Source organism: Pseudocercospora fijiensis, assembly GCF_000340215.1.
Source record: "Pseudocercospora fijiensis CIRAD86 unplaced genomic scaffold MYCFIscaffold_6, whole genome shotgun sequence".
Classification (NCBI taxonomy): Eukaryota; Fungi; Ascomycota; class Dothideomycetes; order Mycosphaerellales; family Mycosphaerellaceae; genus Pseudocercospora; species Pseudocercospora fijiensis.
Window position 1 is genome coordinate 4,576,136 of NW_006921537.1, and position 18,849 is coordinate 4,594,984.

Here is an 18,849-nt window from a genome sequence, read left to right on the forward strand (position 1 = left end):
GAGAGGTTAAGGATATACATTTTCTGGCAGCCCGACAAGTCGTGAGAATTAGGTATAGCGACCAATATACTTTCATTTCTACTTCTCTGGTGGGGGGGGGGGGGGGGGAATAACAACATGCTGCGCCGAGCCAGGTCAAAACATCATTGTTTCCACGTCCGACCAAAACCACGCTACACAACGTTCAACCACCCGCGCCATCGCTAGTCGACCGTTTCATATCCCATGAGGTCGTCGCGTCATCGTAAATGAAGTGAAGAATATGCAAAGCCGAGACTGATCCTGTTTCATAATGTGCATCCAGACAATTCGCATCGTCTGTTGGAACAGTCATGCGCTCCTTCTATGCGTATGCAAGTCTATTTTGTTGTCCTGCCGCCCCCGATAGCACCGAACTTGGCTTTCTCATTCTTGCCATCCCACGCTGATTTGGCTGGAGATGAAGTCGAGGCGGTGCCGTTGGTCTTCGGTTGGGCGTCGAAATCCATGTCGAAAAGCTCTTGCTCCTCGTCGATACGTTGGCTGATGCTGTTCGAGCTGACATTACGCTCCATACTTGCTCGAGCCGAGCCATTGGAGAGCGTCCGCTGTGGTACTGCAGGTGCAGGAGCCTGAGAAGAAGATGATGCTGACCGTGCTGCATCGAGCCTTGTGCGCTGCAGCTCCTGTGTGAGCATGCTCATGCTGGCTTGCCGTGGCGGACTGCTGATGCTTGGGCTCAGCTCTCCACTAGCTGCCAAGCCTGCCGGATGCGATGTCGGGAAGGAAGAGTCACGGAGTCGCGATCCTACAGGACCGAGCGACGAGTCGCCTCGCATATTCCTTGCGAACATGGCCGTATATCGGGAGGGACTAGAAGAGTGAGGGCTGCCAACTTTGCTGTCCTGCGAAGGCGTGCCATGGTTCGAAATCGTTCGTCTTTGCGCTGCGAGAAACGTAGCGGGACTATCGTCATTATTCCTTGACCGAGATGTCTTTCTCGGCCTACCTTCTGGAATGAGATCGTGCAACGATGACGGCAAAAGATCCTCTTCCCGATCCACGTCATCATCGTCTTCTTCGTCCGAGTATTCGAACGGTCGGGTTGGGAACGAGCGAGTACCTAGGCTTGCAGACATCATTGGAGCCCGCGAAGCACGGAGTCGATCTGAATGCAGTGGCCTCTTCTCAAACTTCAGAGGTTCATCGGTGCCACTCGGCGGAGAAGATCCCATGCTGGCAATCAGATTGTCCATCCCTCTGTCTCCAAATGCAGAACTATGGAGATCACGGAGTGCAGTATTACCAAGCTGGGATTTGCGCGGAAGGGATGAAGGCGGAGAGTCGACATCGCTGAATCTTGCTGGCATGCTGGCACCAAGCTGACCATGCATCGCTGCCCATGATATACCATTGGAATCGAAAGAATTCGGCAGAGGCGCATCGAGCACGGAAAGCCCTCTTTGTGGTGGTGAGGAAGCGATGCGATCGTTCTGAGGAGGAGACCCGTACTTTGGCGAAGCAGACGTGTAAGTCATGTCGATCTGTTGGGGCATCTCATAGCCATTTCGTGGACCGTATTGGTAATGCTCGAAATCTGGCGGAGGACCCTCTCCATTCGGCCTCTGTTCGAGACCTTGCGCTTGCATGGACAATAGCCCTGGCGGAGGTGGAGCGTATGCACCGGGTATCTGCGGAGGCACACCCGGCATGTATTGCGGAGGAGGTGGGTAGTGGTGTCGATTCACTACCGTACCATCCTGGGTGACATGCAGGAGTGCGCACTTCCGACCGAATTTGCAACCACCTTTTGCAAAGTACTTGCACGGTGCTGGCCTCGTTGTTGACTCGATATCGTGTGAGAAAGGGCACATAGCTCCGGCCTGGCACTGGCCTTGAAGGAAAAATTTACACGGCACATGCTGCGTGTCTGTCCGAATGTCAGTCAGTCTGCTCTCCATCTCCCCCATTCGTCGCGCATATGTACGCACTCTTGTTCTTGGGTGGACTCGCAGCCATACGTAAAGGCATGCCTGCATTCTCGCCTGACCGCGTTGGAAAGCGGTTTCCAACGGGCATTGGCATAGCGCCGTTCCGCTCCGCCTGCATTCTGCCGAGTGGGGTGTTCGAGATTGCGTCAATCGAGCGACGAGTGAGAGAAGGCGGCCGGTGTGATGTGCCGTTCGGCGGCGAAAAGGGAGGTGTCGGGTGTGGTGAGAAGGCGTTCATTTCGAAACCAAATTTGGCCTCGTGCTTGGTTGATAGTTATCGCGAATCACATGCATAAGTGAATGCGGGGTCTTTCGCGGGTCGCGATAAGTAGTGTGGCTGGAACTAAGAAAGGCTTTGTAGCTGCGTAGCACGTACGTACCCAGTATCGTCCGGGATGGAAGCAGCGAGGAGAGATGTACGGACCAATTAATAATAAGAGGAAAGAACGAGATGCTCGTCAGCCAAAGCGACGAGCAATGCAGTCTCGCACGTGTGCAGAGATTAGATCAGAATCTCTTATGATGATGGAATCGGCAATAATGATGAGGTAGAATAGAGGGCGGGCAAGCCTGACTCGATTGACAGGCGGTGATCGACCGACAGTCCGATCCCAAGTTTAATCTCCGTTCTGCGCTTGGTCTCGGCTGAGCAGAGCAGTGCTCGTGGCGGAAGCACGGCGACAGCGAGATGTTCGATGAAAGGCATAGGTACAAGGTGAGCAGTCAAGTAGCTGGCGGTGAAGAGGAAGAGGCAACGAACGCACATCGCCACCTGATCAGTGTCTCAGGCACAGGCACAGCGAGCCGCACGTGGGATGGACTGAGGAGCAGGAGCAGCTGGAGGATGGGCAGAGGACGGTCCATGTGATCTCAATGCAGACAAGATGGAAGTATGGAAGTGGTGCCGAGGTGATGATCAGATGACGGCGATTATGATAAGAGCTTGGTTGGGGGGATGCGAATGCCATGGTTGGTGGTTGGAAAGCTTTCGATGATACTGAGGCTCACGGCGCTGTGCTCAAGGCCTTGATGGATCCATGATGAGATGGAATTCGCCAGGAGCTCGTCTGCTGTGCTTTGCTGTGCGTGCTCCGACCCCTGGAAATGAGTTGCACTGCAGCGGGCCGTCGATGTCGCACAGCATGAAGATTCGCGGAGGATTCGAACTCCAGACGCCATCGCCATCGAGTGGATGACTGGAGCAGCATGTCTTGTATCTGGAGAACACCTACGGACTCCGTGCCTATCCACTTGAAGGGCTCGATCAGGCCGTAGTACGTACCGAGACACGGCTGTGTTGGAAGCAGTCCAGCGTTTGTCGTCACAGCACCACAGCATACGGACGGCAGTACACATATGCCTTCCAGACCCGGCTCGGGAGATTGCAGGCTGGAGGCCTTCATGTTGCATTTGAGATGCTGAGCCACTCGAAGCACGAAAGCTGAGCTTGTGTCCGTTTGCGTGTCAGAGGTCGTGCCGTACCCCTTGGTCCAGAACTTGGCGCTCACCAGCACGGCGCCGAAGTGAGCGATATGGGTAGAGGGCAGATGTAAGTAGGCTGGTGGGACTGAAATGCATGTGAAGGCGAGGCGTCGCCAGTCGTCTCATGTGTTCCGCGTTGTAAATCCTATTGCGCGCGCTCAAATCGGACACAGCTTCACCCATCTGATGATTCATCTACCTCACCTCAGCTGGAGCAGAACGCGCCTCAGAAGAACGCGTTCTTGCCTCATCAGGAAAGGACGCTAGTGCAACGTCTGAAAGGTTATGTCAAGGACCCTTTTCTCCCTTCCACTTCCAGGTTGACCTCAACTTCAACAACAACAACACCACACGCGCTTCTCGCCGACGCTCCATCCTCAGCCAGTCTTTACCTCGCTCACTCACCACAGTCATTCGTTACTTCCAACCCGCTATTCCCATCCGATGAAGCCGCCACTCGTCCTGGCCGCCATCGCGGCTGCCGCAGTCGATGCCCACCATTGGAATGGCACGTCCAGTTACTGGAAAAGCACAGCGTACGTATGATTCCTTCCCTTGTGCGCACCTGCACTGCCGCCGCACTCCACCTTCCTCCCTTGGCCGGCGATGACGAAGGAGAGATACGCGCATCTGTGCATGACTGTCGCGGCCATGTCCTCCTCCAGCATCCAGGCACACCAGCATACACCAGCCAGCACCTACAGCACTTGCATAATTCACCAAGTCGTTTAGCCAGTATGCCTCGCAAGAATCAGATGAAACCACAAGCACCTCCTACAACCGCATACATGCATACACGGCCGACCCACATCGGCCGAATCGACTCAAAGCACACCTCCACGCAAACAGCCAGCCAAGAGAAGCCGCCAGAACAGCCCCATACAGAGCCTAGGGAAAGGCTGAAAGCAGGGTCCGAGAATGGCATCTTTGATCTTCTACCGACGTTCCCTGGAGACCGGCGTCTGCATTCGCTTGAGGACACGACCCACTTCACCGATCACTGGCCATAGCTTGGCAGACGTCTACCATACTGGAGAGAAAACACGATGGCCTCGATCCTACTTCTGATCGTTTTCGGCATCGGCTGGCATATGCTTGACCACATACTTACATCTACTAGGGCCTCTGCGACATGCTCGCCCATGACATCTACTGTCTACGTCCCGTTCACCGAGACCCATACTGTGTACTCGGTTACAACGGCATCGCCCACTTCGGTTGAGGCAGCTGGCATAAGCGGCAGCGCCTCGAGTGCTGAGTCGTTCACCACCACATCGACCATCACTTCGACATCGACACACACCAATACTGTTACGGTTGCGCCAACGAACGCAGCCGGCTTGGAAACTTCCTCCTCCACCACTCCCTACGTATTCCACGTCACATCTGGAACCACTGTCTGGGAGAATGGTAATTCTCCAAGTAGCGGAGTCTCGTTGGCAATCGAGACATCCTCCGTGTTTCTCGTGCCTTTTCCGTCCACACCAGAGCCTGATACGACGACGACCGTTGTGTCGACTTCCCACATAAGCACAACAACAACAATCACTGTGCCAGACTACACGTCGACGGTCATCAGCTTCACTTCGCCTGGTTCTACGACGACTCTGACCAGCACTCAGTTCACAACGATCTCGGTCTCGCAGGTACCTTCTCATTCCTCGTTTACGGGAATGAATAGCGCCGGCTGGAATGCTTCAAGTACATTGTCTACCGCTCTTCCAACTCCAGAGGTTACCACAATGACCATGGTCGTAATGCAAGGAAGCGGTAATGCCACCACCAACACCATCACGACTCGAATTACTGCCACCATTGGTGACACTCTCACACAGACTCTTGTAGGCCCGGTTGCAACGAGCAGTGCTGGTAAGTGTTGACCCTTTCATCGTTCATTGCATGTCACCTACAGCGCTTTAAACCCAACCTCTTTCCTGGAACGAATCATCGTTGCTAACTTCTCATTGCTACAGGCACCAGTGCGTCCGGGGAGTCGGTGGTTTTGACAATGACAGTCGGGACAAGCAATTCTGCCTCAGCATTCAGCACAAGCATGGAGGTTTCTGGCTCTGCTCCAATCACATCCAATGCACCTGTCTCGGCCGAATCCGCAGGTACTGCAGGCTCACAATCGAACTCTCAGTCGTCCTTGGTGCCTGTAACGTCAACCTTGACGGCATCTGCTGTTACTTCCAGCCTCGCCTGGGCAAGCTCGTCTGCCAACGGAGTGCCGTCCCACAACAGCCAATCTAACACCTCGGCCCAACAAACGGCTCCATCTAACAGTGCGACCGTCTCTTACTTGACAAGAACAAGTTTTTTGTCTGGATTTGACACCACATTTGTGATAATATCAACTGCAATCGCGACCACGCCGCGGATCACCACTGTTAATGGCACAATATCCACTTTATCAGCGGCAAGTGACTCCCCGACGCGCCTCACGACTAACAGCACGCTGTCTCGAGGTGGTCCTCTTTCGTCGACAATTTCCGTCGAGTCTACCATATCTCAAGGACAGTCCTTGGGCGCGGCTGAAGCCACATCTTCAGCGACCACTGCTATCGGAGAGACATCCATTCTAGAATCTTCTCCACCATTCGTGGCCTCCATGTCTTCAACTACAGTCAATGGACAAGAGAGCAGCACGGCGACGACCTCTGGATCGGGAGGCACTACTTTGACTACGTCTCGTGCACAGACGGGATCTTCAATATCCTCACTACGCGAATCGGGATACTCATCAGAGTCGTCGCGAGTTTCAACCATTACCAGCTCAAGCCAGAGAAGTGATACTAAAATCGCTTCTAGCACTATCGCAAGCTCTTCGACACGTGCGCGAAACAGCGCCATCTCTGTGACAAGCAGACCAACGGGGGCCTCTACGTCTAATAACTCATTCCCGCAAACTTCCAATACAGCCATTTCAACACAAGGCTGTGGCGAACAGGGAGATTTCACAATGGATTTCGATGACCTTCCAACCTTCAATGGAGGCAGTGCTAGACTCTTCAGACGCCAGGGTATGAACTCTACGACCGGCAACAGCACATCCAACGGCAATGGCACATCCGAGATCACTCAACAGCCACCATTGAGCTTGCGCCCATACCGCCATATGCTGTTCAGCAATGGCTACGTCTACGCTCCTAAGCCTGTAGAGCCTTTCGTACCCGCATCTCCACCGAATGTCGCAGTCTTCCTTGCCAATGGCACCGGCTTCAAATCTGGCCCACAGCCCAATGGCCTTGAACCTGGCGAGATGGGTGATGGCCCATATCACGAAGGAGATCCAGCCTTCTTCTTCGATGCAAAGGGAGCCGCGCTTGGCTGTGACAATGCTGGCCCTGGACCATGTACGTTGGAAGTCACGAGCATGGTTTGGGACAACAGGACCAGAGACGATATTCCTTCCGAATCACAGAACTACACCTTGCCAGCCTGCGAAGGCTTCCAGGACTGCCAGTTGACCAAAGTCGACTTCCCATCTTCGTTTCGCAAGCTGAGCGGACTGCGAATGCGTGCCGTTCGTAATCAAGAGCCACGAATGTTTTTCGTGGATGACATGAGAATGCGCTGGGCGGATAATTCCTGCGCTGCTGGGATGAAGAGACAGCGCAGTCAGTAAAGGCATCAAAGACATCCAAGTGCCAACAATACTGGGCCGCAACTATGCATCTTTTTCTGCAACGTGGCGAGTTGCTGCATCGGCATGAGCTATGCAATGACGGGATGAGCGATGGACGCAGTCACAGAGGCTGTTTCTTTTCCGTATATCTGGCTTCTTGCATGTACGTACTATCGAGAATCGCAAGCCGGTCAGGAACTGGCGAGCTTTAATGGGACTGCAGAATTATGTTCTTCGTCTTCGATACAGCGATGAAATTGGTGTGCTTACCCAAAGGTATGGAGTCCCAAGTGGCAGATGAGAGTTCCCGGCGAAGAGTGATTCGCGGTGCTGACTGGAGGCTTCGTACTCAATTTGGAGACCTGTCCATTCAGCGCTCGCAATTTTCACTTACCTCAGGTGGCACTCGAATAGCCAGTCCTGCGAGGCAGAGAGGCTTTACTGACAACCACGGAAAGCTAGAGGCCAGCTGGCCGCACAATCCACTCAGGATTTGCGCACATCGAGCTCGTTGCGACCTGACACCTGACATCCTGATCTAGGACAACTTGCGCTAGTATTGCACCAGCAACTCGTGGCCTGGTCGAGAGCCAACGAAGCCGCCAAAGGAAAGGCAGCGACGAGTGGGAATCCTTTCGAAGAGCAATCGGCGCGATTTATACAGGCGACGGTCCTGCAAAAGCGAAAATGACAACACCAACGCAGTGTCTCGAGCAGCTCCTCCGTGCTTCAGCGAGCAGACCAGTCCTGCAACGCCGAGGGCCAGGGCAGACAGCCCTAGAATCTGCTGAAGAAGACGACGCCAGTCTTGTCGAAGCAGCAGGGCACGTCGAGGTACTCGCACCCAGAGAACCCGGAAGCAATAACCCATGGCGCAGTCATAGATCGCCCACCGTTGAAGAGAACGACGATGACGCTCTACCTTCTCTCAGCATTCGAGAGGCACAGAATAATGCAGCGCAAGCCGAAAACGGCCAGGTACCGACACCTTTTTCCCAACAGGACGTTTCAGCTCAGCATATCGAAGTTGCCCAGCAGCGGTATGCGACTGATCCAGCAAGTTCGGCAGAAGTCGAGCAATGGCTTGCTGCTTCGCGCATAGTTCTGAGTGATCCTTCCAATGGAGCTCAGCGCCTACGTGCAATAGCAGATGCTTTGACAAGCCACGATAGCGATGAAATCTCACGACTTATCGATGCTATTCCCATGCTGCCTCGCAGCTCATCGGCGTTGAAGCAACAACTGGCACGCCTCTCGGCCGTGATTGCGAATCATGTGTCTCCAGATTCTGTCATGGATGCGGGCAGCTCTGCTCAAAATCGACCAAAGCGACAGGCACGAGTGAACAATCTGCGAGCCGCGGCGGAGTCGTGGCGTCCGCAGACAATCGCATCCGACAGCAGCATGAAGCCACACGCGGACCCATTCGGCAGTAATGGTCAGATGCCATCTGGCTCTAGCTCGAACTTAAGCCCGATGTCAGCCAAGGCGGCTGGCAAAAGGCGAGAGGTCCGGGAGAGCGAACAGGCTTGTGGAGCGAGAGACCGCCACGACAAGGATGTGCCAGATCCATTGACTGTCCAGCCTAGACGAAGAAAGCCCACCGAGGCCCAGTGCAAGCATGAAATGAGTCAAGGCAGACCTCAAGAAAATGGCAGCGATGTGTATTCAAGACTCGCCGCTCCCACGTCTGCTTGGAAAGCCAAGCAGAAACCAGCGGTGCAGGCTAAACAAAGCGTCTCCGCCGCAGACAATTCATTGACAGGGAGCATTAATGGGAACGTCAAGACGGGCCAGGAACGAAGATCTCGGTCGTCGTCGACCAGCTCAACACACGACCAGGTTGACGTGCACAGAAGAAGTGTCGGAAGGGAGATGGAGCACTTGAGGCTGCAACTCGACGCAGGAACTTCCAACACGAACAAATTCAACAACCAACAGCTGGGAGCGAATCATGTTAGAGTCTTTTCTGCGACAGTGGTTGGCCCGGTTGCTGCCCAGAGACCGCGAGAGCCTACCGGGCGTGTACGCCAGCAGCCGACGCGTGTGCATGCTCCGTTCATGAATGGGACTCATAACAAGCAGAAGGTAGCCGTCGCACCAAGATATGCTCGCCCGGACCCATTCGCTCCAAAATCAGATCCAACAACACGGAACATTCGTCCAACGTATACAGAGAGGCATCTGCAGCCGAGATCCGTCCCGATGCCTCCAGCAAGACCAGATCGGCAGGCCCAAAGCAATGTCAGGCTGCGTCCAAGGCTTGTGGAGAGTCGGCATAGCGCGCATGCGCCGATCTGGGAGAGACTAGCACAACAGCAGACCAGCTCTTCCACCGCGAAGAACAAACGTCGTGCACTGTACGTGAAAGCTAATGGTACAGATGAAGGTGCATTAATACCAAGGTCCCCGCGCAAGAGCGTAACAAAGGCTGACCAGGGTGACACAGATGCTGAACATAATGCGCAGCTGCAAGACGTAACCAACGCTTCGAACTTGGCAACTCGAAAACAAGTTACAGAGCCACCGAGACGTGAAGTGCCCTCCCAAGACCAAAGATGCACACCCGGGCCTTCAAGTCGTGGCCAGGAAGACTCCAGACAGGACTCTGTAGCTGTTGCGCGCAGTGCCTCCGCTCCTCAGTCCAAGGAGCGATCTCTGAATGTTCCAACAGAGCCTCGTCGTACACCACCTGCAGTTCCAGTCGCCAGCGCGGGTCCCTCGAGTGCCACAAAACGCAGATCGGAGTCTATGTGCTCTGCTTCAGGCATTTTATTCACGTCTCGCAACGATATGGATGAAGCTAGGCCTGATGTTACGCCCAAAGATGCGGTGCCGATAGTCGCAGAGTGTGTAGGCGTAACCAGACGTGACGAGATTGCGATGGCACCTGAGAGTTCTTCGCCAGAGGCAGACACCCAAAGGGCTCTAGAGGCAGGGAAGGCGAGGAAACATTCGGTGTTCATGTCCAGCGTCAAAAGTGCTATGAGCGCCCTGAAGAAATTTCCGTCCAAGATGGCTGGCATAAGAGATTCAGCCCGTACCGCGCGCAGAGAGTCTGCAAAGCAGACAAGAAGACGCAGCTCAGGCCACTGGAAGGAAAAGGCGTTGCTGATCTGGAGGACGAGGCAAATGGGCCGGGCAGCCTTGTAGGCCGGCCGTTTGTCGTGTGTCATTCGTCGCTAAGTGATACCCGGAAGATTCCAATGGAAAGAATGCGATTAGTGAGTGTCTTCTGCTCGTAGATATCTATCGGGCTAACTAGGCTCACAGGGAAAGGAGGCGTCAGCTAGGGGTTGATGGATAAGGGAACGAGTGTAATATCGGAGTGATTGAGGTCGAAGCGTGTTACTGTATTGGTTGGCAAGGGCAGAAGGTGAGGTCGCGAATAGTCTAAACCACAAACGTTTTGCCGAATGACATGGAGCACGTCACTGCAAGCACCTCGGTGACATCGCATACACCTCAGGTGGCCAACGACTTATGTACAAGATGTAAACCAGTCTTGCCCAGTACTCGGAAAACTAATAACATACCCAAAGAAATGCCTCTCGCGACCGTTCACCTCGTCGCCCTGGCATCGGGAGCTTCGGCATCCCAATACCTGCGAGCATTGAAGTCTTTCCCAGTCAAACCTCTTGTGGCAGCAAAAGTCGTAAGATGGATCATCAAACCCGAAAAGCTCTCCACCCACCTCTTGAAGCAGAAATGGGACCTTCTTCTCATCCTCCCAGCCGACCAACCCATTCCTGAGATCTGCCTCGCACAGGAATGGGTCCATCGACACTGGACAATCACAGCCGGAGTACCCAAGAGCTTGATCCATAATGGCTTCGAAGAAAAGAATCAGAAACTCCTTCACCCATCTCCAGACGCTGTCCCAGAACTCACCGGCTCCCTTGACAAGCCTCGAAAAGCATCCTCGGCCCAGGGCCTTGAGCTCACAGACGAAATCCTGCAATGGTCTTCCTCGCATCCACAAGACCATGCAGTCAGCATGTTAAATCTCCTCTCTTTCAACCAAGGCAAACAAGCTCATGAGTCTTATCTGAGATACGGCAAAGCTTTCGGCGAATCCATTGGAGCCAAACGAGGAGGTCACGCCAAAATCGTGGGAAAAGTGATCCCGGATCAGAAGACGCCTGGAGAGGATAAGTATGGTTGGGATGAGATTGCTTTGGCGCATTACCCGAGTATTCGGCATTTTATGGATATGTTGGGGTCCGAGGATTATCAGGAGGTTAATCAAAAGCATCGTGTTCCGGCTTTGAGGGATACTTGTATTCTTTGTACCAGTGAGTTGGATCAAGAGTTGACGACTGATAAGGCGAAACTTTGAGTCGACGTGAGAGCATGAGTGGCCGAGGAGCGAGCGGAGATTTGGATATTGTACATATCGATTGTGATTGTGCGGTTGGCTCGAATGATCCAGGGTTGCGGCGTATCCAGTAGCTCAGCCTGCAATGCATTCGAGGAATGACAGCTCAAGTCCTTTTGAACATACATCCAGATTTAGCGATCTCTCGATTTTACCCGGTGTGCTTCGTTCATGACACATGAGCAGCACAGAAAAAGCTATACATTCGCAGAACGAGATAAAGCATCGAATGATGCCTGTTTCCACATGTTCACTGAAAACCTGTCGTCGACGTCACCAAAGCTCGAAATACAGCCCCAGTGGACCATTCATAGTCTCCAATGTACATAGAAAACGTCAAAGCAATGAAGGGTCATAAGGATTCGTATACAAATATACAAGGATACCTTCGCCATACTCGCACCTGTCGCATTTTCTTGGATTTTCATCATCCGCTCGTGGCTTGAGATTCGGAGTATCCGAAGTAGTGGTTGCCGAGACGATGTATATCGAGATGAGAAGCGGTGATCTCAGTGCTCGAAGACACGCGAGTCGTGGTCCAACAGCGCACCGAATGTGTCATTCTGTCTGCAGGAGCGAGCGATCGTGCGTCTACCTGAGACGATAAGCGAACACGTAGGTATGAGTCGTGCATTCTGTTCTCTCGTTGATGTGTGACATCTACATGACACGCACGACGCGGAGTTCTCAAGATGACATTACGAGTCTATAACTTGCACCAGGTTCGGAATGTGCGACGCGGAGTTCACGACGAATTCAGATGTGCTGTGAAGATTCCGAAATGGTGAATGAAACAGGCAACGCAGAGCTTTCGTGCAACAGAGATTGGGTGATATGCAGCGATGTGTGATGTTGCATCGTTGTTTCCTGTACTTCGTATTCGGCCTGTTCAAGGTAAACGAGCGTCAGAGCAACATAAGTTCGTCCAATCGTCAAGCATTCTTCATCCCCCTCGTTCGTTTCACAGTCTGATCCTGACCCATCAGCCATATGTGCATATACGGATACTGAGTATCAAGCGATCCAATACATTTTCAAGCTTCGGGACCCTGCACCAGGCTCGCCTAGTACTTTCCGCCGTCGCTGCACTCAGCCTTGCGCTGGTCGAAGATCTCAAGGACGACCTCAGCTGCCTTTACACCAGAAAGTGCCATAGCGCCAAATGTAGGCCCCATGCGGTTGGCTCCGTCGACTTCGGACAGCTCCATGCCTCCGACAACGAGACCCGGTGCGATCTCACGGGTGCCCTTTACGATAGCATCCTCGGCAGTGTTCATATCGAGACCACGCATACCTCCGAGAGTTGGGATGACACCCATAGAGACCAGGCGCTTGACGGAGAAGGCTCCGAATGGACCTCGTTGATGTTAGAGAAGGTAAAAGTGGGTTCGAATTTATCCATGCTCACCATCGTGTCCGGTCGTCGAGACAATGACTGGCGCATTGATTGTGTTTGGATCCATGCAAGATTGGTCATCGTGGTGCATGCTGACAAGAGTCCAGTTGGTGACGACACCAGCAAGCTGGATGTGGCCATTGGCGTTCTTGCGAGTGATCAAGTCCTCAACGGCGGTAGCGTTGAAAAGCTTGACGTTTGGAAAGTGAAGCACCTTGGACAAGAGCGTGCTCGTGAACAGGGCTGCATGCTTGACCACAACAAAAGCAGAGTCCGGACCTTCGTCCTCGTAGGGAACGCCAACGTCGCGTAGGAAAGCATCAGCGGGCTTGCGCATTATCATGGCGGAGAAGAGCTGACCACCGAGCCACGCTCCACCACCTGGAGCAACGCCGGCCTCGATGATTGCAATCTTGAGATCTGGACGAGCCTTGGCCAGGCAGTAGGCAGTAGACAGGCCACATGAGCCAGCACCGACAATGACAACGTCGGATTCCGCGTACGTGTCGAGGTCGGCAAAGTAGCGCCTGGTCATGGCACGGCTGACCTGGCTTTCACGAATGGGAGCGAACGAGAAGTCGCTCCAACGCCCAGCCATGTCGTCGATGGTAGCAGTCTTGGTGAGTCCATTTACTGGTAGGGCGTTGTGGTGTGGCAGGGCAGCCAGTTTTGAAGCTTGAACAGTGTAGTTGGCGTTGCTGGTTGTGGCAGGCTCTTGGAAGCTCATGGCGGGCGGAGACATGTTGACGATTCAAGGACTGCGAACATCAGCCTTGCTGCACTGGCAGCAGATGAGTCGCGAGAAAGCATGATTCTTTCGCTGGTATTATCCAGAAGATCAAGTTCAGGCCGTATAGTCTCAGAACGGGCAGGACATGCGGCATCTTCTCCTCGACAAGACGAGGGTGGAAGATGGCAGCATGGTGCGCAAGCGTCCACCGGCTCAGCTTTCATCGGTACTAATGAAAATACCTTGATCGTCATTCGGGTTGTGACCATTGAAGAAGCGCAGCCCCATCGCGGCGTGTGCGTTGCGGCCTACCAAAGTGGAAGTGGGTGCAGAAATAGCGCTGGATGGGTTGTCAGCGGGAACATTGAGGACACGTGGTAAGCGTACGGGTTGGTGGATGCGGTGGATGCGGTGGATGCGGTGGATGCGGTGGATGCGGTGGATGCGGTGGATGCGGTGGATGTCGGTGTCGTTGTCTTGGTGCAGAAATTGGCTTGACGAGAGTTGGGAAGGCAAGGCAGAGTCGAGCAATGATGCTTGGTATCATATGGACATTGCTTGGCACTTGCCCGCCCTGCCAGCTCCCCGCACAAGATGGAAGGAGCTGTGGTGGGGCGGGACTCGTCCGGCATCGGCTTGACCCTGAATAAGCGAAGCGAAGCGTTGCACCAAGTCCGGAAGCAATCATTATTCCCGCAAGGCCATCACGATAAGCGCGACGTTAGAGCGGCAGCACTGTTACTAATAATAATAATAATGAAAATTCGAAGGACGAAAATCACTTATCTTATAATTAATCTATACCTAATCTAGTCGCGCCTGCCTACTACGTATTACTTAGTAATATATAAGCTAGTAGTACTATTAATAACTGTTATATATACTAGCTAGGTACTCTAAACAATATATAGCTCTATCGCTAGTATCCTATCTATCTTACAATTATTAACGCCTTTATAGCTTATTATAGTATCTATAGTACTAGCTATTAGGCTAGTATTCGAGATAGCTACTAGAATAACTATTAAAATTAAAGTCTATTTTCTATAAAAACTCGTCGCCTTAGAGCGTTCGTCGGTAAAATAGATATTAACTCCTATAGTATCTACCTAGTTAGTATATAGAAGCCGTTTTATAGATATATAAATAGGCTTTAACTAGTCTCGGTTATAGCTACGTTAAGCCTCTTAAAGCGCTTAGCTATAGTCGCTAATATCGGTCGCCTATATTAATTTAATTATCCCTATAAATTCAAACTCTAAGCTGCTAAGAAGTATATAATTACTATATAATAGCGAGCTTCTAAGCCTTTATAAAAGAGGCTTATAACGACTATAAAGTTATAATTAGCTAGATATATTTGCTAGTTTACTAGACGATAATAAGTTAAATACTAATTAGCTAACTATAGAAAGAGAGCCGATTTTTAAGAAAATAGGAGAACTTATACTAAGCGGCGTAAATAATAAGGACTTAGTAGTTATAAAAGGAGATAATAACGTTAAAGATATAGGCGTAGATAGTAGGGTAGGCGGATTATACTATCTAGTAGAAGGAGATAGAATAGAAAGTATTAGGGCTAAAGAGGCTATACGTAATTGGCATGTAATTAGGCCGAGTAAAGCTAGGGTCTTAGTGCCTTAGGCAGGGCTTAGCGCTTGGCGTTAGGCTAACTGGCCTGCCTTCCTCCTTCTCCTCCTAGTTCTCTATCGAATACTACTTGTACCTACCCCTACCCTATCTACCTGCTAATATACCCTTCTTATATAGTATTCGATCTACCCTTTAAGGGCAGTAGCTAGATAGTCCTTATTTCAAGCTTTTAGCGGTGTAGCTACGAACAAGACTAATCTAACTATATTGCGCCCGAAGAACGGGACCTATACGTACTATTCTATCGAAACAACCGTACTAATTATTAAGCAAGGCCTTCTATACGGCCTATTACACCAAGCCAACTGTACTAGACTAATATCTACTAATTCCGCTATATCCGTATCTTAGGGGCTAACAATACATTACTAGTGTTATCCCCTATTATAATAGCCGGCTTATTACGAAGCAATAACAACCGTGCTACCGCTAGCAGCTCTAGTAATAACAACGCTAGTAGCATAGTGCCTACTAAAGTGCCTACTAGAGCACCTACTAAAGTGCCTCCTACTAAAGAGCCTGCCGGAGAGCCTGCTAAAGAAGAACCTGTAATTCTAGGTAATAATCCGGAATTGCCTGTTAACGACATTCTTAACAATATTATTAATCGACGATATAGCTAACTAGCCTTTAGGCCTTAACTAGTAGGGAGACTTTAAGAAGCTACTTAAAACAGGCTTACTGCCCTACGTTAAGAACAATAGCTAAAGGATAATCTCCTCGAGATTCGCCGCCTATAGGAAGCCTTAACAACTACTACTAGACTAGAACTAGTAGTAGGACCTTCTATTTAAAAGAAGGATGCTAAACTCAAGGACTATACCGTATTTAATAGCTCTAGCCGAAAGCAATACAACGACTACATTCGTAACTGTAAGCTTAACTAGCGAAACGCACCTAGGGCTCTTCCGGACGATTACTCGTTAGTCGTCTATGCTATACAATACATTAATAGAGACCTAAAACGCACCTAGGATAAGTATTTCGACTCCCTTACTAATTAGACCGCTGTTTAGTAGCAAACCTATAAAACTATTATACTAGACGCCCTTAGAAACCCTATACTAAGGCAATAGCATACTTAGGACTAGTATCTTCGAGCTAAGTAAAAGACTAATTAATTAGCCCGCTTATTCGAGGCCTATTTAAAAACCCTTAAAGACGACCTTCCGTCTAAGACTAATTCTATATAGATCTCCGAGATACGCCTAAAACTTAGATAGGAACTTATCCTCGAATTAGACCGTCGCCGTGTGTTCGAACAAGCTAATCTAATACGCATTCAATTTATAGTCGAAGTAGAAACAGCCGAACAGGCTATTTAGCTCTAATAACGACTAGAATCGAGGATCCGACTAGCTAGTACTAATCGTAGCAACCGAGGCCGAGGAGGAAACTAAGGTTCTACCTAAAACAATAGTGCTAACAATAGGAATAGTAACGACCGTAGAAGAGGTCGTAGCCGACGGCTATATAGAGGAGGCTGCGATAGGGGCCGTAGAAGGGGCTCGTATCCCTATAATACTAACCGCTCTACTAATAATAACAATAGCTACGGCAGTCTACTAACCGGATTGAAATGCTTCAACTATAATAGTACTAGCTACCTACTAGGACAATACGACAAACCTAAGGATTAGGCCCGGATCGACCGTACTACCGCTAAGTACCGAAAGCACCTCTTAGTAGCTAACGCTACCCCTATAGGCTAACCTTCGAAAAAAGAGTAAGCGCCGCACTAACTGTTAGCCTTATACGGCGTAAGACTATCGACATTGTGCTAGCTATAACACGCTCCTACCTTATATAGGACACGAAGGGCACTAACTATTAAACTAAGGTTATGCTAGATCTAGGAAATTCAGTTAGTACCCTTATTAGCTATCGCCTAGCTAAGCAATTAGACCTCCGACAACTGCCTAGGACTAACCTGCTAACCCTTGCTTGGTTTAATAACGCTCGGCACTTAACCTATAGGGCCTACTATATTCCTATAGCTCTAAAGGACGACCTCGGAAATGAACGCCTACTAGACTTTACTACCTACATAGTAGATATAGACAACCTATATAGGGGAGCTACTATTGTTATTAGCAACCCTGTTCTTAAGTACTACGCTATAGCTATAGACTTAGGCATTTAGAAGTAGCGATTTAGAATCGCTAGGAAAGAGGACATTAAATACATTAATGTTAGCGAGTGCCCTAACGATATTAGGGTCCTATTTATTAGCAACCTAACACTAGCCTCTACCTTAGCTAATCCGACTGCCGACCTGCTCGGTAGTAATAATAATAAACCTATACCCCCTAATAGCATAGACCCTAATTAGCTTGCTCGTATACTAGAGCCTATTCGAGAAACCTATATTAACGTATTTAAACACTACCTAGCATCGATATTGCCTATATTTAAAGAGACGGACTATAAGATTAATATTATAGAGGGCAAAGAGGTCCCTTTTAGGCCCCTCTACAACCTTAGTAAACGAGAGCTTGCTATATTACGTAAATACTTAGAAGAGAACCTAGCTAATAGCCGGATACGGTATAGTAACAGCCCTGCTAGTGCACCTATCCTGTTTGTTCTAAAGAAGGATAGTAGCCTACGCCTCTATATCGACTATCGTAGGCTTAATACTATTACTATTAAGGACCGCTGTCTACTTCCGCTTATTAATAAGACCCTCGATCGCCTTTCTAGTGCCTACTACTATACTATATTAGACATTAAGGACGCCTATTACCGCATCTATATTCGCAAGGGCGATAAATAGAAGACAGCCTTTCGCACTCGTTATAGCTATTTCGAGTACTTAGTTATGCTATTTAGGCTAGCTAACGCCCCTATAACGTTCTAGTCCTATATTAATCGGGCCCTATTAGGCCTATTAGACTACCTCTGCGTAGTCTATCTAGACGATATCCTAGTCTATATACACTTACCTAATATTGCGGAATATTAGGCCGCTATACGTAAGGTACTCGACCGCCTACGGGCCTATAGCCTATATTGCAAGCCTTCTAAATGCACCTTTGCTGCTAAGGAGGTGTTATTCCTCGGCTTCCTCGTATTAACTAAGGGTGTTAAGGCTAATCCTAACCGGATTAAAACAATTACTAAATAGCCTGTTCCTACGTCTATTAAAGAGCTTCAATTATTCCTCGGTTTTGCTAACTTCTACCGCCGATTTATTAAGGGCTATTCGAGGCACGTAATGCTATTAACTGAGCTTACTAAAACCAAGGCTAATCTATCTAGAGAGTTTAGATAGACTAACAAGATATAAGCCGCTTTTAACGGTCTAAAGCAACGCTTTACTAAAGTCCCCTTATTGCACTATTTCGTACTAAGCAAACAGATCCGAATTGAGACTAACGCTTCACAGTTCGCTATATTAGCTATTATATTATAGTAGGCTGATAACACCTACTAGCACCCGATTGCCTTCTTCTCGAGGAAGATAATTAATACTAAACGTCGCTACGAGACCTACGAGTAAGAGCTCCTAGCTATTATCGAGGCCTTTAAGCACTAGAGGCACTACCTCGATAGAGCCTAATATACAATATAGGTCTATACGGACTATAACAACCTCCGTAGCATTACTAA

At 50.2% G+C, this 18,849-nt stretch overlaps 4 protein-coding genes across 4 annotated transcripts; 2 read left to right on the top strand and 2 right to left on the bottom strand.

Annotated features, from left to right (window-relative positions):
• Positions 1-1,736: 1,736 nt before the first annotated feature.
• On the bottom strand, positions 1,737-2,667 carry MYCFIDRAFT_155677 (uncharacterized protein; the record flags this gene model as incomplete). The annotated part of the gene is made up of 2 exons (XM_007930498.1): positions 1,971-2,667; positions 1,737-1,909 (listed from the first exon to the last, which is right to left on the bottom strand). Coding segments are annotated over exons 1-2 (411 nt in total), but the record flags the coding sequence as incomplete, so codon positions are not given.
• A 3,810-nt stretch (positions 2,668-6,477) lies between these two features.
• MYCFIDRAFT_140273 (uncharacterized protein) lies at positions 6,478-7,080 on the top strand (the record flags this gene model as incomplete). The annotated part of the gene is made up of 1 exon (XM_007930499.1): positions 6,478-7,080. The coding sequence occupies one exon, from the start codon at positions 6,478-6,480 to the stop codon at positions 7,078-7,080; it is 603 nt and encodes a 200-aa protein (XP_007928690.1).
• A 3,544-nt stretch (positions 7,081-10,624) lies between these two features.
• MYCFIDRAFT_121131 (uncharacterized protein) lies at positions 10,625-11,392 on the top strand (the record flags this gene model as incomplete). The annotated part of the gene is made up of 1 exon (XM_007930500.1): positions 10,625-11,392. A coding segment is annotated over one exon (768 nt), but the record flags the coding sequence as incomplete, so codon positions are not given.
• Positions 11,393-12,298: 906 nt separating this feature from the next.
• On the bottom strand, positions 12,299-14,079 carry MYCFIDRAFT_211863 (uncharacterized protein). Its single transcript, XM_007930501.1, has 5 exons — positions 13,972-14,079; positions 13,897-13,924; positions 12,867-13,612; positions 12,489-12,815; positions 12,299-12,426 (listed from the first exon to the last, which is right to left on the bottom strand). The coding sequence occupies exons 3-4, from the start codon at positions 13,594-13,596 to the stop codon at positions 12,523-12,525; spliced, it is 1,023 nt and encodes a 340-aa protein (XP_007928692.1). The 5' UTR covers positions 13,597-13,612; positions 13,897-13,924; positions 13,972-14,079; the 3' UTR covers positions 12,299-12,426; positions 12,489-12,522.
• Between the last annotated feature and the right edge of the window lie 4,770 nt (positions 14,080-18,849).

Bases quoted from the DNA above. Each gene is read 5' to 3' on its own strand.
- MYCFIDRAFT_211863 (XM_007930501.1), bottom strand. From the start codon at position 13,596: ATGTCTCCGCCCGCCATGAGCTTCCAAGAGCCTGCCACAACCAGCAAC. The intron at 12,816-12,866 runs GTGAGCATGGAT...AACATCAACGAG, and splicing joins CTCGACGACCGGACACGATG to GTCCATTCGGAGCCTTCTCC.